We start from the raw sequence: 20702 nt of genomic DNA on the forward strand, positions 1-20702 counted from the left end.
GAAGAAAATGAAAAGACAAGACACAGACTGGGAGAAAATATGTACAAAACATGTAGCTGGTAAAGGACTTGTAAGCAGAATATATAAAGAACCCTTACAACTTAATCAGAAGAACTAAAAAAAAAAAAAAAAATAGGCATGTTATTGGAACAGAAACTTTCCAGAAGGTATACAAATGTATAATAAGCAAATAAAATGAAAAAGTGTTCAATGTCATTAGTCATCAAGAAAATGAAAATCAAATAAACAATGAAATATCACTACACACACATTAGTTTGACCACAAATAAAAAGATTGATAATACCAAGTAATGGTGAGGATGTAGAGCAACTAGAGCTCTTAAACACTGCTGGTGGGAATGTAAAACTGTACAAACTTTTCTGGTAAACTAAGTTTAAAAAAAAAAAACGTAAACATGTTTACCTATCGTATACAACTCAACCATTCTTCACTATATATTTACCCAAAATAAGTAAAAAAGATATCCACACAAAGACTTGCACATCAACACTCATTGCAGTGCTATTTGCAATAGTCAAAAACTGTGTTATTACAATCCAGTGATTGCAAATATCTATCCACAGGTGAATGGTTAAATAAAAAGTGTTATATAAATACAATGGAATACTACTCAGCAATGAAAAGGAATGAACTCCTGACAAATGAAACAACATGAACGAATCTAAGTAGTCATGCTGAGCAAAAGAAGCCAGAAGAGTATATGCTAGATGATTCCATTTATATAGGATGCTCATTAATCCACACTAACAAAAAGGAGATCAGCATTGTCCCAGACCAGGGGTGAAGGACGGGATAGACTGCAAAGTTACATAAAGAAATTTCAGAGCAGGGTGAAAATGCTCCATATCTTGATTATGGTGGTGATTTAATGAGTGTAATTCCTCAAATTGTATATTTTAATGGATGCAGTTTTATTTTGTGAATTATACTTCAATGAAGTTGAAAAAGAAAATAATTAACAAAGAGAATACTACTTAGATACTATTTTAATCTAAAATTTATACATATATGATATATATTATAAACTATGCTATATTATATGGAAACCCTGGTAGCATAGTGGTTAAGTGCTACAGCTGCTAACCAAAGGGTCGGCAGTTCAAATCCGCCAGGTGCTCCTTGGAAACCCTATGGGGCAGTTCTGCTCTGTCCTATAGGGTCGCTATGAGTCAGAATCAACTCAACGGCAATAGGTTTGGTTTGGTTTATATTACATATCACATATATATTTGTATGTATATGTGCATACATTTTTGTTTGTGTGGAAAAAGCACCTTGTGTATTCTATGCATATGGCCAAGCTTATTCTCACTGGCAATATATTTCAAATCCTTGAACACTGCAGAGCCCTGGCACAGTGGTTAAGAGGCTGGCTGCTAATCAAAAGATTGGCAGTTCAGATCCACCAGCCGATCCTTGGAAACCCTATGGGGCAGTTCTACTCTGTACTATAAGGCCTATAAGATCAATGGCAATGGGTTTGGTTTGGGTTTTGAACATTGCAGTATTTCTAAAGTGGTTTATTTTCTCAATTTTTCCTCTGAGTAAGTCATAAGATTAAGCAAGGTATTAAAAGATTTTAGACATGGAGATACCATTAACCAGTTGCTGTGAAGTCTGTTCGGACTCATGGAGACAGACACCGTATGTATCAGAACAGAACTGTGCTCCACAGAGTTTTCAGTGGCTGAATTTTTGCAAGTAGATCACCAGGCCCTTCTTCCAAGGTGCTTCCGGGTGAACTCGTACCTCAAACCTTTCAGTTAGCAGCTGAGCATGTGAACCATTTGCCCACCCAAGGACTACATCCATTTAAAGGACATGGTTCCCTTTAAATGAGCATGATTTTTAGAAAAACGAAATTAATCAGCAGCATTTTTCTTACTACTGTTAGACAGTTTGACTTCTATTAAATCGTGGTTATTATCCGATTTGTTACAGCACTCTAACGCATTCACTATCTATGGTTGAATTACAGTCGTTTTTAAAAGTGGTCAGGGCATTTGTACTACAAATAAGTCATTGAAATGTTAAACATATGGAGAAAACATCCTCGTTTTGTTTTTAAAACAAACTGTTGAGGAAATTAAAACTGTTCATCTTATAAGAAATGCAGAATCTCGACTCTTAAAAAGGAGTATTGGTAATTAGAGAGCAAGCTTTCTTCTGGGAGGAGCGAACAGTCCCTCTGGGAGGGTTTTCCTGCCCACTTGCCAATACTTAGCTCTTCTCACACCCCAAAACCAAACCCATTGCCATCAAGCGGATTCTGACTCATAGTGACCCAATAAGACAGGAGTAGAACTGCCCCATGGCCACCAGGGTTTCCGCTTTCCTCCTAGAGCAGCATTTTTCAAAATCACCTGCTTTCCTCCTAGAGCAGCATTTTTCAAAATCACCTGGAGAGCCTGTCAAACTTCCAATTAGCTGGCCCCACCCACAGAGTTTCCATTCAGTAGTGGGGTGGGGCCCGAGTATCTGCATTTAACACGTTCCCAGGTGACACTGACTGATAATGCTGGTCTGTGGACCACACTTTGAGAAAGGGGACAGATGGTGGCTGCACACGAGATGCATTGGCCAGGCACCCGGTTTCCTCTAAGGTAGGCAGAATTCTACCAGCGAATCATCACTGTCCCCACGAGTAAAACCTGGACAGAAGTAAATGGGTGAAAGAATGCTGTTTTCTTCAATGCAAGCTATGAGCTAATCACTAAAGTAAGGTCTGGGGAGGAACCAGGACTATGTTAATTAAGTTGGTGCTGGCATTTGAACTGGGCCTTGTGAGACTGGTAGAGAGAGGAGAAAAGTATATTTCAGGTGAAGGAGGTAACAGGGGTGGTATGGATTGAATTCGGTCTCCAAAAACTTTATGTTGTAAATCCTACGCCCCATACCTGTGGGTGGAGTCCTGTTAGCAAAGTGGTTAAAACCTTGGCTGCTAACCAAAAGGTGGGCAGTTCGAATCTACCAGCTGCTCCTTGGAAACCCTGTGGGGCAGTTCTACTCTCTCCTATACGGTCACTATCAGGCGGAATCAACTCCACAGCAATGGATTTAGTTTGGTTTGGTTTGGTTTTTTATATGCCTGTGGATGTAATGGAAACCCTGGTGGCGTAGCAGTTAAGTGCTACAGCTGCTAACCAAAAGGTCGGCAGTTCGAATCCACCAGGCGCTCTTTGGGAACTCTATGGGGCAGTTCTACTCTGTCCTATAGGGTCGCTATGAGTCGGAATCAACTCGACGGCAGTGGGTTTGGTTTGGTTTTGGTGGATGTAATCCCATTTGGAATAGGGCTTTCTTTGTTAGGTTAACAAGGCCATATCAGTGTGTCTTACTTAAACCAATCACTTTTGAGGTATAAAAGTAGCTTAGGCACAGAAGCAAGGAAGCACAGATGGGAGATGTACGTCACACCACAGGAAGGTGGCCAAGGATCCCAGGAAGAGAAGCTGAAAAGAGACACAGACCTTCCCCAAGAGCCGACAGAGAAAGCATCTCCCTAGAGCCAGTGCCCTTCCAACCTCCTAAACCACGAGAAAATAATTTTCTGTTTGCTAAAGCCACATGCTTGTGGTATTTTTATTATAGCAGCACTAAGAAATTAAGACAAAAGGAATGAGAGAACCACACTGAAAAATGCAGGATGTTGTCAGGCAACAACAAGGAATCTGATAAAATGGAAAATAGGGTAGAAGATGAAACCAAAGCTGATCCCGCAGTGCGGGGACCCCCTCCCCTGGGCATACGCAGGGCACACAGCTCTACGGAGTTAAACATCTGCGTGGTTTTTTAACGGCCTTTCTCCAATGCCAAACCTTTGCCCAAGCTGATCCTCTAATCAGAAGGCCTCTTCTCACTGTTTTTTAATCCACCATTTAACCCTTCCAAGACCAGCTCAACCCTATTTTCTCCCTGAGTCCCTTCCTAAAGACCCAATCTCACATTGATCTTCCTCATCCCTGAGCTGTGGTTTTGGAGATTTCATTCTTTTCTCTGAGTTACTCGTGTTTCTCACCTCTGCAGCCAGTCAGAACACTCCCTTAAGGCAAGAACCACCTCACCCCACACCTTGTTCAGTACCAGTTGCATAATTAAGAATTAAAACAAACAAAACACACTACTGGTTGCTTGATATGTGGGCTGCTATTATAAATAATCAGTTTTATTTTGTTTCTTTTTGATAGTGGTACTCAAAGTATAGTCCCTGGGCCAGCAGCATCAGCATCTCCTGGGAATGTGTTAGAAACACAAAGTCTCAGGCTCTGCCCGAGACTGGAGGGGTTGGGGGGTCAGGGGAGATGGGGGATGTGATCTGTAGTGTAACAAACCTTCCAGGTGACTCTGATGCATGCTTAGCTCAAGCTTAAGAATCTCAGCTCTCTACAAAGCCTTAACCCTCACACAAGCTCGAGCAGTTCATAGAGGCTTACAGACAATGAGATAAATGTAAATATAGACACATGAGACCATGTTGGCATCTCCCATCAGAAGGGAGATGAGAGGGTAGAAGGGGTCAGAAGCTGACCGAATGGACACAAAAAGAGAGAGTGCAGGGAAGTAGTGTGCTGTCTCATTAGGGCGAGAGCATTTAGGAGTACATAGCAAGGTGTTTATAAATTTTTGTATTAGAGTCCAACTTGATTTGTAAACTTTCACTTAAAGCACAATAAAAATTAAAAAATAAATAAATATGGTAACTTAAATAGGAACAAAAACTAATGCAAAGAGAAAACAAGGATAGCAAAGCTTAAGGAAGTCAGCATTGTGCTTGGTCAACAAAATGAATACCCCCAAACTTTCTAAAGACGCATGGTCCATTACAAATTCAGTGCCACGAGATAAAAGAAAAGAGTCACAACTATTTCTGGCACTGAGACCTCTCCGTGGGTCCCCTTAGGGAGACACTATGTAGAGTCCTACGTTCTCAACAAGATTATGGAAAACACAATGAGCCTCACAGGGCTGTTTCTCAATATAAGCTGATGGCTACAGGCCAGACTAAATTCCACTGCAGGACTTCACAAGGCCTGGAGACAGGTAACTCTCAAAGGTCTAAGCTTAAACAGGGACAGGTTTCAGGGTGCCAAGAAGAACAGGTGAACTGGAAAGCCTTCAGCCACCCGTCCATAAATACCCTAAGAGGCTGAATGAACAAAGGGACAATGGCCAGACCCCATATAAAAATAGAACTCTGACCCTCCCAAAACAGCCAGGACTTGATCAGGAACTGACAGCTTCCCTAATTTTTACCCCCTTTTCCAACTTACTACCAACCAAAGAAAGTCTTGTACATTTCCCTAACCAATCACACAGGATGCCCTGCTCCTAGTTAGCCTGCCTCCAGGTTCCCCCATGCCAATAATCTCCATTCAGGGCATGCCTGAAGTCTACCCTTGTTTCCATAAGGTTTTCAATGTCTGATTTTTCCAAGTAGATCACCAGTCCTTTCTTCCTAAGTGCCTCTGGGTGAACTTGAACACCAACCATTCGGTTAGCAGCTAAGGGCATTAACTGTTTGCAGCACCCAAGGACTCCTTTGCTTGTTCTCATTTGGGTGGTCTTCATTTATTTCCACAACCCTTTCCCTCAACTGGACTCTGATGGAGCCAACTCAAAATTCCAGTCTGTTGAGGGCTACAGGTACAGCAAGATTATGGAAAATACGGTGAGTCTCACAGGGCTGTTTCTCAATATAAACTGGTGGCCGCAGGCCAGATGGAATTCTGGGTTGACCGTGTACAGCCACATGCACCTGTAAGCTCAGAGGTGTCTGATTCATTCCTAAATTTCTCTCCTCTTTTTTTTTTTTTTTTTTGGTTTAGTAAGGAGCCATGGTAGCACAGTAGCTTAAGAGCTCGACTGCTAACCAAAAAGTTGTCAGTTTAAACCCAACAGCCACTCCTTGGAAACCCTATGGGGCAGTTCCACTCTGTCCTATAGACTCTCTGAACCGGAAGCAACTAAAAGGCAACAGGTAGTTTAGTAAATGTGAAGCTACAGTGGCAGTTAGAGGGGCTGACTCAGCAACATTTGCATAATGAAAGTCTCCTGAAAGACTTCTTCTCTGTTTCCATTCCATGCAAATATTTGTCCCAGTGTTGAAATGCACAATGACGTCCTGAATCATAAAAAAAAATAAAAATCATAAACTGACCTTTAATTAAAATTAGCCACAAATAATGAAGCGCTTTGCTTTTATCATTTACTTCACTGGAGAACAATTTAAATTTGAGGACTTAATATTTACACTTGAGATGGTAATAAGAAACAAAATACTATGAAATGTGAAACATTAAAAAAAAAAAAAAGCCCTATCAGGGTTCTCAACTAATTTACCATATGCTTCTATGGCCACATAATCTGGATAATCATTTGGGTGTATAAGCACTGAATCAACATTTTATTATATTTTCTTGTTTTATTTGAAGTTGTTATTGTTAAAACTTGGCTTTTTAAAGAAAGCTCACACATTATGTTGTTCTCATTAGCTGCCACTGAGCCAGCCCCCGACTCATAGCGACCCTGGAATAAAACACTGCCTGCACCATCCTCATGATGGTTATGAACGGAGCCATTGTGATCCACTGGGATTTCATTGACTTCTCTTCCTAGTCTATCTTAGCCTGGAAGCGCCGCTGAAACCTGTTCAGTATCATAGCAACACGCAAGCCTCCGCTGACAGACAGGCGGTAGCTACTCATGAGGTGCACTAGCCAGGAATTGAGCCTGGGTCTCTCGCATGAAAGGCGAGAATTGTACCAGTGAGCCACCACTGACCTCCTTTAAACATTATAAACCAAAACCAAACCCATTGCCATCGAGTCGATTCTGACTCATAGCAACCCTAAAGGACAGAGCAGAGCTGCCCCATAGAGTTTCCAAGGAGTGCCTGCCGGATTTGAACTGCTGACCTTCTGGTTAGCAGCTGTAGCTCTTAACTGCTATGCCACCAGGGTTTCCAAACATTATACCCAAAACCAAAAACCCAGTGCCGTCGAGTCGATTCCAACTCATAGCGACCCTATAGGACAGAGTAGAACTGCCCTGTAGAGTTTCCAAGGAGAGCCTGGTGGATTTGAACTGCCATCCCTTGGGTTCGCAGCTGTAGCACTTAACCACTACGCCACCAGGGTTTCCTCCAAACATTATAAGAACTACTAATTAAGCACCTTAATCTCAGGGCCAGTAGCAAAAGAAGCCACAGTATTTTCCTTCTTAGAAAAACCCCTGAAAGAAGAGGAATCAGGTAGAGTCTTAAGTTTTACGCCAGGGTCTGCGAACTTTTTCTATAAAGGACTAGAGAACAAATACTTTAGACTTTGCAGTTGCAACTACTCAACTCTGTTGTCATGGTGGGAAAGCAGCCATAGACAACACACAAATGAATGGGTATGGCTGTGTTCTGATACAGTTTTATTTAAAAAATCAGGCAGCTGGCAAAGTTGGCCCATGAGCCATAGTTTGCAGACCCCTGTGGAAGCCTATGATTTTCCTACTGCCTAAGAAAGAAGCTTACAATGAGCTCTCAAAAGTAAGATAATGATCCAAAAAGCAAAGTGGCCTAAATTAGGAACCTCCTTCTTCACTATAATTACCAGGCCTCTTGCCAGAAACTGTTCCCTGCCTTTGAAATATCAGAGTAGACTTCTGGGACTAGTACTCGATACATTATTAGGCACGGTTTCTCTAACAGGGGAGAGAGGCCGTGACAAGACAGTTAGGGAAGCCAGTATGTCCCTGATAATGAACCTCAGAGTCGTCGTGGCCACCCCACTTCCACCTCCAAACAGCTACCCAGACCTGTTGATTCTGGCTGCAGAGTCTCAGCATGCCTCCCATCCTCTCCACACCCACTGTCTGCACTCTGCTGTCCTCATCTGCTGCCCGAAGTATGCTCCAGACTCCAAGTACTCCCTCTACCAACAGGATCTTATCTATCTATCATATGCTTCCTAATTGTGCTCACGCAGAACCTGTACCTAGACTAAGAGGCAGTCATTCAAACAGAACAAGGCGATACAGTGTGGTTCAAAGTCAGGAAAGGTGTGCGTCAGGGTTGTATCTTTCACCATACTTATTCAATCTGTATGCTGAGCAAATAATCCAAGAAGCTGGACTATGTGAAGAAAAATGCAGCATCAGAATTGGAGGAAGTCTCATTAACAACCTTCGATATGCAGAAGACACAACCTTGCTTGCTGAAAGTGAACAGGACTTGAAGCACTTACTGATAAGAGTAAAGACCACAGCCTTCACTAAGGATTACAACTCAACGTAATGAAAATAAAATCCTCACAACTGGACCAATAAGCAACATCATGATAGATGGAGAAAAGATTGAAGTTGTCAAGGATTTCATTTTACTTGGATCCACAATCAACGCCCATGGAAGCAGCAGTCAAGAAATCCAAGGATATATTGCATTGGACAAATCTGCTGCAAAAGACCTCTTTAAAGTGCTAAAAAGCAAAAATGTCACCTTGAAGGCTAAGATGCACCTGACCCGAGCCATGGTATTTTCAATCACCTCATACGCATGCGAAAGCTGGACAATGAATGAAGAAGCTTGAAGAAGAATTGATGCTTTTGACTTACGGTGTTGGTGACAAATATTGAATATACCATGGACTGCCAGAAGAATGGACAAATCTGCCTTAGAAGTGGTACAGAGAGAATGCTCCTTAGAAGTGAGGATGGAGAGACTTCATCTCACGTACTTTGAACATGTTATCAGGAGGTACCAGTCCCTGGAGAAGGATATCATGCTTGGTAAAGTAGAAGGTCAGTGAAAGAAAAAAAAGGAAGACCCTCAAAGAGATAGATTGACACGGTGGCTGCAAAAATGGGCTCAAACATAGCCATGATTGTGAAGATGGCACAGGTCTGGGCAGTGTTTCGGAACCAACTTGATGGCACCTAACAACAAGAACCGCAACAACATATGCTCCAAGGCAGTGGCGGTTTAGTGGTAGAATTCTCGCCTTCCACGCGGGAGACCTGGGTTTGGTTTCCGGCTTATGCACCTCATATACATTCACTCATCTGTCAGCGGAGGCTTGCTTGTTGCTATGACGCTGAACAGGTTTCAGTGGAGCTTCCAGCATAAGACAGACTAGGAAGAAAGGCCTGGCATTCTACTTTTGAAAATCGGCCAATGAAAACCATACGGATCACAGCGGTCCAATCCACAACCCATAACAGGGATGGCACAGGACTGGGCACCCTTTCCTTCCATTGTGCATGGGATTGCCATGAGTCAGGTATTGACTCAACAGCAGCTATATGCTTCTCGTTGCTTCCAGGTGGATTTTCCTGAAACCACCACTCCCCTGTTCAAAACCCTTCAAATGTTGCCAACTATCGAAAAGATAAAATATAAGCTTCTTGGTATGGTATTTACGGCCCTCCCTCCAGGTTTGACCCCAGCCTCCTTCTCCACAGCACTTCTCACCAAGACTTTTCACACACAGCCTGCTCACTCTTCCCCAAGCACATTTTCACACCTGGACCAAGAACTGCTAATTACCACCTCAATGTCTGTGTGCCTTTTCCTCCTAACAGAATCTGCATAATGTTGGTGGAAACAATACACCCACATTTAAAAAAAATCCTGCATTTCCTAGCCTACCTTATAGACAGGGGTGGCCAATGAGATATAAAAGTCACTGGATGGGGTTTTAAGGGAAAAAAAAAAAAAAACCTTGAAAGAGGGCTTACTCAGATGATTGTTTGCCTTTTCCCTTTCCCTATGTTGTTTTTCTTCTTTCTGAAACCATGACATGATGGTTGGAGCTCCAGCAGCCATGCTGTGGCCATGAAGTGACCTTGAAGCCATGAATTAAGGATGGAAGAACCAAAATAGAGAAGAAACATGCCTTCTTGATGACATTGTCAAGCCAGTCCTGTGCAAATTAGTTCTGGATTTTTTATCATGTGAGACAAAAATAAATCTCTTTCCAGTTTTGGCCACTGTTATTTTAAGTCTCTGTAATCAGTAGCCAAGCATAATCCTTAACTGAAACTACGCCTCTTTGCTTTCCTTATTGCTGGTTAGCCTCTTTAGAATGCCCTTCTTCCCTCTACTTTCCTTTTCTCCACCACTCAAAACACTATTCTTTCTTCAAAATGGGTTACTTAGCACAAATGGATTACTCCCAGTTGGAGTTAATTGTGCCTCCCTCCAGAGTTACCCAATACTTCTCTTTTCATCTGTTTAAAAATAGTAAGGCATAAGACTGGCTATATTCAACAATAGGCCAAAACTGACTCCCACCATCTCTAAAATGGAGATGGAGAAAGTTTTAACTTATATTATTGGTGTGGGAAATAAATGAAAACACTTAGTGCAATGCCTGGTGCATAGTAAATCCTCAATAAATTATTATAAGAGTCAGAATTACTAATATCATCATTATTAATTGTGTCTGTATAAGTTGACTCTAGATCTGTCTCCCTATTAACGTAAAAATACTTTCAGGGTAGACCCAATGTCTCATTCTTTTTTTTTTCTCATAGCATCTAATTTATATGTTGGATGGATGGGAACAAATGAGTAAATATTAGTACTAGATCAATCTACATAATAAAAAACCAAACTTGTCAGTGTGCAGTCAATTCCAACTCATGACAACTCCATGTGCATCAGCCTAGAACTGTGATCCATAGGGTTTTCAATGGCTGTGATCTTCCAGAAATAAATCACCAAGGCTTTCTTCCGACGCACCCCTGGGGTGGATCCAAACCTCCAAACTTTCAGTTAGTAGCAGAGCATTTAACCATTTGCACCACCCAGGGACTTCTACCGTATACAATAATGGCCAGTACCTCCTTAGACAAGGGGAAAATTAGAAAGCAAACTTGACAAAGCCATAGGGACACCTTCTTCCTGATTATAGCCTATTCATTTCAATTAGTCTTTTGTCTGCTTACAGAGGCTTTCATCACTTGCAAGCCAGTGGAAGTGGTGACAGACTTGTGCAACCCGAGCAAGTTCCTTGTGCGACAGAAGAGAAAAAATGCAAATCCATATTTCCTCAGGCAGCAGTAGCCACCTTGAGAAATCATCGTCTCTTTTGTGCTCCTAGAATGGAACAAAGGACAACACGTAACTAAAAGACTAGTGAAGAGAGGAAAAGTCACACATTTTAAAAACAAATATGAAATGCACAGCATTTGCACAAAGCACATATACTGTGAGGAGACCAGTTATCTCATTTCTCCACTATGTACCTTGGCCCACCTCACCCACAACACAGAGCCCACATCCCAAAGTTTGGAAACAAAACTGAAAAAAATCAACAGAGAATGCTCAACTGAAGATTTCTAAGCCTCTCTGAATTCATGACCCTGGGGCATTTCAAGGTCTTCTACTCCAATCTCTGGTGAGGTGCTGTTCACAAATATCACTCGTGGCTGGTAGGAGATTCCATGGGTCTCTGTTAGACTGCAGTCCCACAGCCATGGCCCAGCCCACGACAGGAGACATGGCCTCAGCTGCGAGGACTGGAAAGAAGCCTTGAACTGGGTAAAGTGTCTGTCACCAGCCTTCTTGCCCTCCTGTGGATGACTCCAGTTTATTGAGACATTGGGTGTGGGATGCATGGAAATTCTCTTTACTATCTGCTCGGTTTTTCCTGTAAATATAAAAATGTTTTAAAACATGAAACTAGTTGCCTTCAAGTCAATGCCAACTCATGGCAACTCTATGTGTGTCAGAGTAGAACAGTGCTCCACAGGGTTTTCAATGGCTGATTTTTTGGAAGTAGATTGCCAGGCCTTTCTTCCAAGGCATTTCTTGGTAGACTCAAACTTCCAAACTTTCAGTTAGTGGCCGAGCATATTAACCATTTGCACCATTCAGGGACTCCCCTTAAAAATTAGACCATTATTTTTAAAATTTTGTTCCCAAATGAGACTTCCATGAGGAAGTTTTTCAGGCTTCCTCATTTTAGAGATCACTCATAATACCACACAGAACTGGGGCACCACTGAAACCAAGTGGAGATAGGACTGCATCTAGCCCTAAACCACATGTTCTCTGAAAAGCTGTGTCCCAATTTCATCATGGCACCCTCTGGCTTCCAGACTAACTCTAACAAAGATGCTGCTGCACATCTCACTGTTGCTCACTCCGTAAACTTATAAATCCCATAGATAAGGCAGACGGGATAGAGTACACCCTTATCTCAATTCCAGGATAAATCTGAGATGCTCACCTCCCATCCAAGATCCTGTGGGTTAAGGTAACAAAAATGTAATTGTGTTTCTTCTAGAGCCTGTCTCTCTGTGTCTCATTTCAATAAACATCAATTCAACCATAAAAATAATCTAAAAATCAATTCAAATATTTACCAGAGTCTTTCTAAAATTACCAAAGAGGATCCAATTCCAATGAAATGTCTTAAACCCCTGCTTCCCTATCACTGTCAAACTCCCTCTCACTCCAGTGTGTCCCCCTAGTCTGTACCTTCTACCTTCTCTAAGAGAACAACAATGTTCTCCCCAACCCCATCGAGTTACCAAATGACTTTCCTACTCCAGCGGTCGGGCCTGGTGGCACAGTGATTAAGAGCTCAGTTGCTAACCAAAAGGTCGGCAGTTTGATTCTACCAGCAGCTCCTTGGAAAACCTGTGGGGCAGTTCTAGTCTGTCCTATAGGGTTGCTATGAGTCGGAATCGACTCGACGGTAACAGGGTTATTTACTCAAGCAAGGTTTTTCCCTTGTTCCTTGTTTCCCTCGAATCCTGAGACCAGGAGGGAGATTATTCACACAGTGCACAGGCTGGGTACCTCATTTTCTCTCTCCACACCTTGAAGTACATTCTTGCGAAATAGTCTGTCTGCAGATCCTAGAAGATAAAAAATGTAGCATATAAATTCAATCTGAGGAAATCAAACAGCCAAGAATCCCTCTAGTCCAATGAGCACATGTCCTTCCAAACCAAGGAAGACATAGTAACAACACCCAATTCAAAAAAGCAAAAACTTATCCTGGAAAAGTGTGAGAAGTCTAAATTTTGAACTTCCAATTACTATTGTCGTTGTCGTTAGTTGCTGTTATGGACTGAACTATGTCCCACAAAAATATGTGTTGTAAATCCTAATCTCTATGCCTGTGGTTATAATTCCATTTGGGAATGGGTTGTCTTTGTTATGTTAATGAGGCAGGATTAGTGTAGGGTTTATCTTGAGTCAATCTCTTTTGAGATACAAAAGAGATTAAAATAGGGGCAGAGAGAGAGATAAGGTAAGATAGATGCCAAGACACATGGAGATTTCCAAGGAACCAGGAAGCAGAAGCTGAAGAGACAAGAGATAAGGTCTTTAAGAGCTGACAGAGAGAAAGCCTCCCCCTAAGCTAGCACTTCAGCCTTCAGCCTACTAAACTGTGAAAAAATAAATTTCTGTGTGTTAAAGCCATCCATTTGTAGTATTTCTGTTATAGCAGCACTGGGTAACTAAGACTGTTGCGACAGAGCTGGCTCCGACTCATGGCGACCTCAGGTACAACAGAACGAAGCGTTGCCCAGTCCTGTGCCATCTTACCATCATCGGTATGTTTGGGTCCACTGCTGTGGCCATTGTGTCACTCCCTCTCATTGAGGGTTTCCCTCATTTTCATTGACCCTCCAATTTATGAAACATGGTGTCCTTTTCTGGAGATGGCCTTTCCTGATGATATGCCCAAAGTAAGCAAGTAAAATTCCCACCATCCTCTCTAAGGAACATTCTGGTTGTACTTCTAAGACTGACTGGTTCAGTCTTTTGGAATCCACAGTATCTGAATTTCAGTCACTAGGAAAAGCAATTTGCTAACAAGGGCTCCAGCAAAGAGCATGGCTTTTCAGTAGTCAGGGGACATCTTTTATTGATTATATTTTCCCGTTACAGGGTGATGAAGGGGCAGGCACCAATTATAATTCCCTGCAGAAAGAGCCCCTCCCACTTAAGAGCTACCTTTTTATTACTTCTTAACAGACAAAGAATAAAAGAATTTTCAGAGATGAATACAGGAAAACCATCAGAGGGATTCACTTATTTCATCTGACAGCTGTCAGGCATATCCTGGTCATAAATGGCTGAAGACAAAACAGGAAGGACTGAGGAATGCAGCATTTGCATAAACAGGTGGAACAACTGGACTAGTGTCTGGTGATATAAAAGGCATGGCCAGGCTGTTGCAGTCACATCCAATAGAGACCCACCAAGAATCAACCACCTACGAAGTTCTAGGTTATGTGGGCTTGGGTGAGCTGCAAATGGAAGTGCTTACTAAGTCTCCATCACTTTTCTAAATAAGCTTGTAATTTTGGAATAGTTTTAGATTTATAGGAAAGCTGCAAAGACAATACAGAGAGCTCCTGTCTGCCCCTCGCCCAGTCTCCCCTGTTGCTAGCATCTCCCATTACTATGGTCTACTCGTCATAACTAAGAAACTGACACTGGTGGTTTACCCTTCACTAAATTCCACACTTTATTCAGATTTTACTCATTTTCCCACTAATGTCTTTTTCCAGGAACCCACGCAGGACACCACATTACATTCAGTCAGCATGTCTCCTTGGTCTCCTCTCAGTTTGACATCTTTTCAGACTTTCCTTGTGTTCAATGACCTCAAGATTTTTCAGGAGTACTGGTCAGGTGTTTTGGAGAATGGTCCTCAATTTGGCTTCATCTGATGTTTTTCTCGTGGTTAGACTGGGGTTATGGGTTTTGAGGAAGTCCCAAAAGAGCTAAAGTGCTATTTTCATCACATCACATCAAGGGAATATGCTATCAACATGATCGTCACTGATGATGTTGACCTTAACCACCTGGCTGAGGTAGTGTTTCTCAGTTTTCTCCGCTGTAAGGTTACTTTTTCCCCTTTCCCATACTCCAATAAGCCACTAAGTACAGCCCACACTTCCTTATTACATAAATTGATGATTAGTACAAAAGTTATCTGGAATTCTTCTTTAAGGAAGATTTAGATTTTCTACTCCACTTATTCACTTGTTTATTTATAACAGTGTAGGCTCATGGATATTTAGTTCATACTTTGGGTTATAATCCAATACTATGCTATTTATTTTATTACTCAAATTGCTCCAGTTCTGGCCACGGGGAGCCCTTTCAGTTGGTTCCCTTTGACATGGTGTTCCTTTAACACACCCCATCCTTTGGTCTCTTGAGCACTCCTTACTGTCTAGACTTGAATATTCCCTGCTCCAGTCCTAGCATCAGCCATTTTCCAAGGAGCCTTGGTTCCTTTTACCAAAGAATAGTACTAGAAACCTACATCTGGGCACTGGGTGTTTCCTATGACTTCTCCCACTTGGAGGTGACACTGCAACTGTCTACGACAGACTTGGCCTTCTCTAGAGGCCCACTACAGAGCAGGCACTTGGTCTGCCAGCATCTTCTCACTAAATTGAGGTGGTCATGTGTCAGGGGAACCTCTATCCTTGTGGCTCCATGCTTCTAAACGGTGGGACTTAAGTTCTTTTAATTCTCTGCCTTCTCTCCCACCCATCACTCATCCCTTGAGAGAGTGTGAATTATTCTGTTTGGTAATTTTGTAATGGAGTCCCTGGGTGGTGTAGATGGTTGGTGCACTCAGCTGTTAACCAAAAAGTTGGCAATTCAAGTCCATCCAGAGGTAACTCAGAAGAAAGGCTTGGCCATCTACACCTGAAAAACAGCCATTGAAAACCCTGTGCAGTATAGTCCTCTTCTGACACACATGAGGGCACCAGGAGTCAGAATCGACTTGATGGAAAGTCTTTTTTAGTTAATTTTGAAAGAGAACTAAGTCTGCTCAACCCCTTAGAGCCCTCTCTTTCCAGTGTGCCTGACAGAAAAGCAGGGGCAGTGACCGCTGTCTTGTCCCATCAGGAAGGCCTGAGGTTATCTAGTGAGCTAACAACTGGGTAGGGAGGGAGCTCTAATTTAGGGGTGAAGATGGAGGAAGCCCACTGTGGCCAGGCTTCTAAGCTATATCAGTCGGTCAATTACTCACTCATTTGTTCCTTAATTAATAAATATTTATTTACCTCCTATACCTGCCAGGCACTGTTCCAGGCACTGAGGATACAGCTGTGGAAAAGCAGACAAACAAAAAACAGAGTTCCTGCCCTCATGGAGCTAACATACTATCAGGGAATAAAGATAAAAAACATAATGATAAAGATAAAAACAGCAAATATGTAATACATCAAGTAGCTATAAGTGCTAGAAATACAGCAGGCAAGTTGACTAGAGAGAGCCGTGGAAAGAGGAAGGGGGTGTGGGAGAGGACGAGAGAGAGGTGGTGAGGGGTTTGGCTTTAACTCTGTGTGAGATGGGGACTCGCTGGATGGCTTTGAACAGAGGAATAATATATTCCTTTTTTCTTTTTCTTTTTTTTTTTCTTAGGGTTCACTCTGGCTGGCATGTTTAAAATAGCCTGTTGATGGGCGTTGTGGTCAGTGGGAAGGCAATGAGCAAAGGCAAAAGCAGCTAAGAGGCTCTTGCCATCAATCAGGAAGAGAAGATGGTGGCTTGGACCATGGTTGTGGCAGTAGACATAGCCCATGAAAGAAAGAAGGAGTTGCAGATTACTGAGGACCTTGGCCTAAGCGACTGGCAGATGGAGTTGGACTTGACCAAGACGGGGAGGTGCAGGAACAGGTTGGGATGGAGGGTATCAGGAGTTCAATTGGAGACATGTTAAATTAGTAATGGTGAGGAAAAAGTTAATGTCAAACCCAGGAATGGCCTGGTCTCACTCAGAACTGTGCCTTTAGAGACAGTAGAGTTAAGATAAATGGGAAATGTCTTTCCACTCTTTGCTGAGTGAATCTGCACCTGGGCTGGGGGAGCCGTGGGTTGACAGGTAGGCCGCAGGCTGCATGACTAGAAAGGTATAAAAGAAGGGAGAACAGAGCTACGGCTTCTCTGTGTCAAGGTGATCCCACACACCGTGATTCTAGTCCATGGCAACTGTACACACCTCATGTGGGGGATGGGCAAAAAAGATGTGCTTGGGCAGCAGCCAGCCTCCTAATAAGGCCTGCTCGGCCTCCTGCTTTGTGGTTTTCCAGAAAGGTACCTAAACCTAATGGTAGAGTAAAGCCTATTTTGTCTCCTGAGTCTGGTGCCAACTTCGGATCCATAGCCAGAGCCACACTGCTGTGCTAACAAAGCTGATATTTTCCCCTCTCTCTGTCCGATTCCTGTGGTTCCATAATTGGGAAGGGAAGAAAGAGCTGTTAATTACTGCCCCCCTAAAACTCCAACATCTGGATGTTTCCTTCCAGCTGTGATAAGTGCAAATCAGTCTTTACAGGAACTCAGAAGGCAAGTTAACTGCAGACGTGGGAAGTCAACACTGTCAGATCAATTAAATCTTTACCCAACACCTTAGAATGACAAAAACTCTCTAGAGTCGTCCCTTTAATGAAGAGCATATGGCTCCCTAAGCAGAAAAAATGAACTGTTCTTCTGTGATCTTGTCACTGAAAGCACAGAACTGAACAGCCAGTGGCAGAGCCCAAGGCACAATGTGCGCTGTGCCCACGGACGAGGGTCCCACCCTGGGAAGGCATGCTCCCACCAGGGCAGAACTGTCACTGGTAAGAGCAGTTGCTTCCTTACTTCATGAAGCGCCTCCTCCGTCATCACATAAGCACAGCCCACAGGAACCACAGGAAGACCAGTGTGAAGACAGGTCTGGGCTGAGGCTCTGATGGGCATGCGGCTCCATCACCTGTGGCTCTAGCATTGAACCTGATGCTTCCCCCTCCTCAAGTGGTGGCAAGATGAAGAGACCAGTTGCTGGCAAGTCTATTCTGACATGGTGACTGTTATGGACTTACGTGTGTCCCCAAAAATATACGTTGTAAATCCTAACCTCTATGCTTGTAGTTATAATCCCATTTAGGAATGGGTTGTCTTTCTATGTCAATAAAAAAAAAAAAAAAAAAGACAGGATTAATATAGGTTGTGTCTTGAGTCAATCTCTCTTGAGATACAAGAGATTAAACAAGCATGAGAGAAGTAGAGATAGGGGAAGAGAGATGCGAAGCCACATGGAGATCACCCAGAGACAGAAGCTCAAAGAGGCAAGGACCTTCTTCCAGAGTTGACAGAGACAGAAATCCTTCCCCTAGAGCCAGCACCCTGAATTTGCACTTCTAATCTCCTAAACTGTGAGAAAATAAATTTCTGATTGTTAAAGCCACCCACTTGTGATATTTCTGTTATAGTAGCACTAGATAACTAAGATAGCAACTCCTGTGTGTGTCAGAGTACAACCGTGCTCCATAGAGTTTTCAAGGGCTGATTTTTCAGTAGACTGCCAGGCCTTTCTTCTGAGGTGCCTCTGGATGGACTCAAACCATCAACCTTTCAATTAGCAGCTGAGCGTGCTAACTGTTCGCACCACCCATGGGCCCCAAGAGGAAGGGAATTGCTGCATATTATGAAAGGCGATGCCGGTGGCATTCAATAATGATTCCATAAATAATTTTGGAAGTGGAGTTTTAACAATTGTTCTTGAGATCACAGATTTCATGAGTGCTCATCTGAAAATGTTCCTAACATGCTAGCAGTTTGAGAATCACAGATCCAGGTTCCCTTTCTTCATTCCTTCTTATCAGTTCTCTCTTGGTGTTTTAATTTTAATTGGGTCTGGCATGTGTAACCAGTCTCTCTTCATATCATCAGGTTGACGGATTTGACCACTTTGCTTATTAACGACCTGGCCACCTACCAATGGCGTACGCACTGGGATAAACCTCAGTGGGAGCTCTCTCCTCTGCTTCAGCCGAGCTTGTTCTTGCAGCGCTCTGAGATCTATGGCAATAAAGCACAGAGAATCGATTAATTGCTTGATGGCAGCACTGCTTTGCACTTGCAGATCATAAAGAATATACTGTTGGAAGTTCAACTGGACATCTCCTGAACCTTGTCATCACAATCCCACCCGGCTCACAAAATCTCCTCTCCCTCTTCACATTCTCTCCCCTGGTTGAGCAAATGACAGCTTTTACACGCTGGTCTGAGAGCTGCCCCCAGAACAAAGGAACTTTTTGTTGCCTTTTTGCACCATTTTGTTTACATAGTTAAGTGATCACAGTTCACACCCCTTTAATATATATCTATAATATCAAGGGAAACCCTGGTGGCGTAGTGGCTAAGTGCTACGGCTGCTAACCAAAGGGTCAGCAGTTCAAATCTGCCAGGCGCTCCTTGGAAACTCTATGGGGCAGTTCTACCCTGTCCCATAGGTTCGCTATGAGTCGGAATTGACTTGACGGCAATGTTTTTTTTGTTTGTTTGTTTTTAAATAATATCAGGACTCCCATATAAGGTTTCCTTTGTTTAAATACCCAAAGACATGCAGTTTGGCAATAAAGAGCCTCCCGAATGCTATGACTATGTAGCACTATGCTCAAAGGTAAGAGACAATCTAATACACAGATTTCCCAAACCCACTACCGTCAAGTCAATTCTGACTCATAGCAATCCTGCAGGGTTTCCGAGGCTGTAAATCTCTACGCAAGCAGGCTGCCACATCTTTCTCCTGCAGAGCCACTGGTGGTTTCAGTTAGCTCTAACCACTGGGCAACTAGGACTCCTTAACATACAGATCAGGTAAAGGCAACTCAACAGTCATCATGTCTTCCTCTCCAGTGTCTAAAAAACGTGCATCAACAGTTCTGTCCCTTTCCTTCTGCATACAGGAACCTCTTTCCCTATGTATAATGCAATGCCCCTCATTTCCACCATTTTCATTAACCCACTGGACCGATTCACGCAGCACCACGTGGAGATAAGCAGGGAAGGTTTTTGATAAGAAAGCCAATTACTAGGATTAGGAAAGACCTCAGGTTTTCTCCTAGCACTTTAACAAAGTCCATTCACCTCATCCCAATAACATTTCAGCTGACGTTATCAGCTGCCATCCAGTCAGTCTCACCATGGAGACCCCATGTACAATAGGATGGGACCACTGAGATCCAAAGGAGTTTCATTGGCTGATTTTCAGAAGTAGATTGCCAGGCCTTTCTTCCTAGTCCATCTTAGTCTGGAGGCTCTGCTAAAACCTGTTCAGCATCATAGCAACATACGAGCCTCCACCGACACACGGGTAGTGGCTGCTCATGAGATGCACTGGGTGGGACTCAAAGTGAGTCTGTAGCAAGGAAGGTAAGAATCCTATCACTGAACCTCCACTGTGCTCCGCAGGCAATGTGAGTGCCACCGCACGGGCCTGGAAAACAAGGCTATGCTCTGGCCTCAGCAAAGCACTCCACGGAGCACATTTCAGTGACCAGGGCTCCGGGCACTGCAGGCTCCTAAACAAGCAGGGATGGAGAAAACAAAGCCAAGAGGACGAGAAAAGGCAGATAGGGCAGCTTTCTGTTCCCACACAATATAAAATGTTAAAAATTGATTGGGGAAGAGAGACAAAATATACACCTTTGATGCCTTCTCCATAGAGAAAACACTTTACTATAAAAACAGCTAAACCCTTAAGTATCCAGACAATGAAAGAAGCAAAGAGGACCACCACAAAAGACACCTCTACATACAAACAGTTACGTACGATGTCACAAAAGTCAAAAGACTGTATGAAGCAATAGGAGGCTTCCATCCCAAATTACTTTTGTAATTCATTTCCAAGGCCTTTCACAGGAGAAACAAGATGCA

General features: G+C 42.9%; 1 protein-coding gene across 4 annotated transcripts in view; it reads right to left on the minus strand.

Moving 5' to 3' along the window:
- LOC126083303 (uncharacterized) overlaps nt 1-20702 on the minus strand; it is a 128289-nt gene that overhangs the window by 83509 nt on the left and 24078 nt on the right. For all 4 annotated transcript variants that reach the window (XM_049896884.1, XM_049896886.1, XM_049896885.1 and 1 more), the window contains 3 exons: nt 18760-18842; nt 12816-12874; nt 10955-11105 (listed from right to left, as the gene is read on the minus strand). In XM_049896884.1, the coding sequence (XP_049752841.1) occupies nt 10955-11105; nt 12816-12874; nt 18760-18842 (293 nt within the window). The remainder of the gene's footprint in view (nt 1-10954; nt 11106-12815; nt 12875-18759; nt 18843-20702) is intronic.

Source organism: Elephas maximus, chromosome 9, assembly GCF_024166365.1.
Source record: "Elephas maximus indicus isolate mEleMax1 chromosome 9, mEleMax1 primary haplotype, whole genome shotgun sequence".
Lineage (NCBI taxonomy): Eukaryota > Metazoa > Chordata > Mammalia > Proboscidea > Elephantidae > Elephas > Elephas maximus.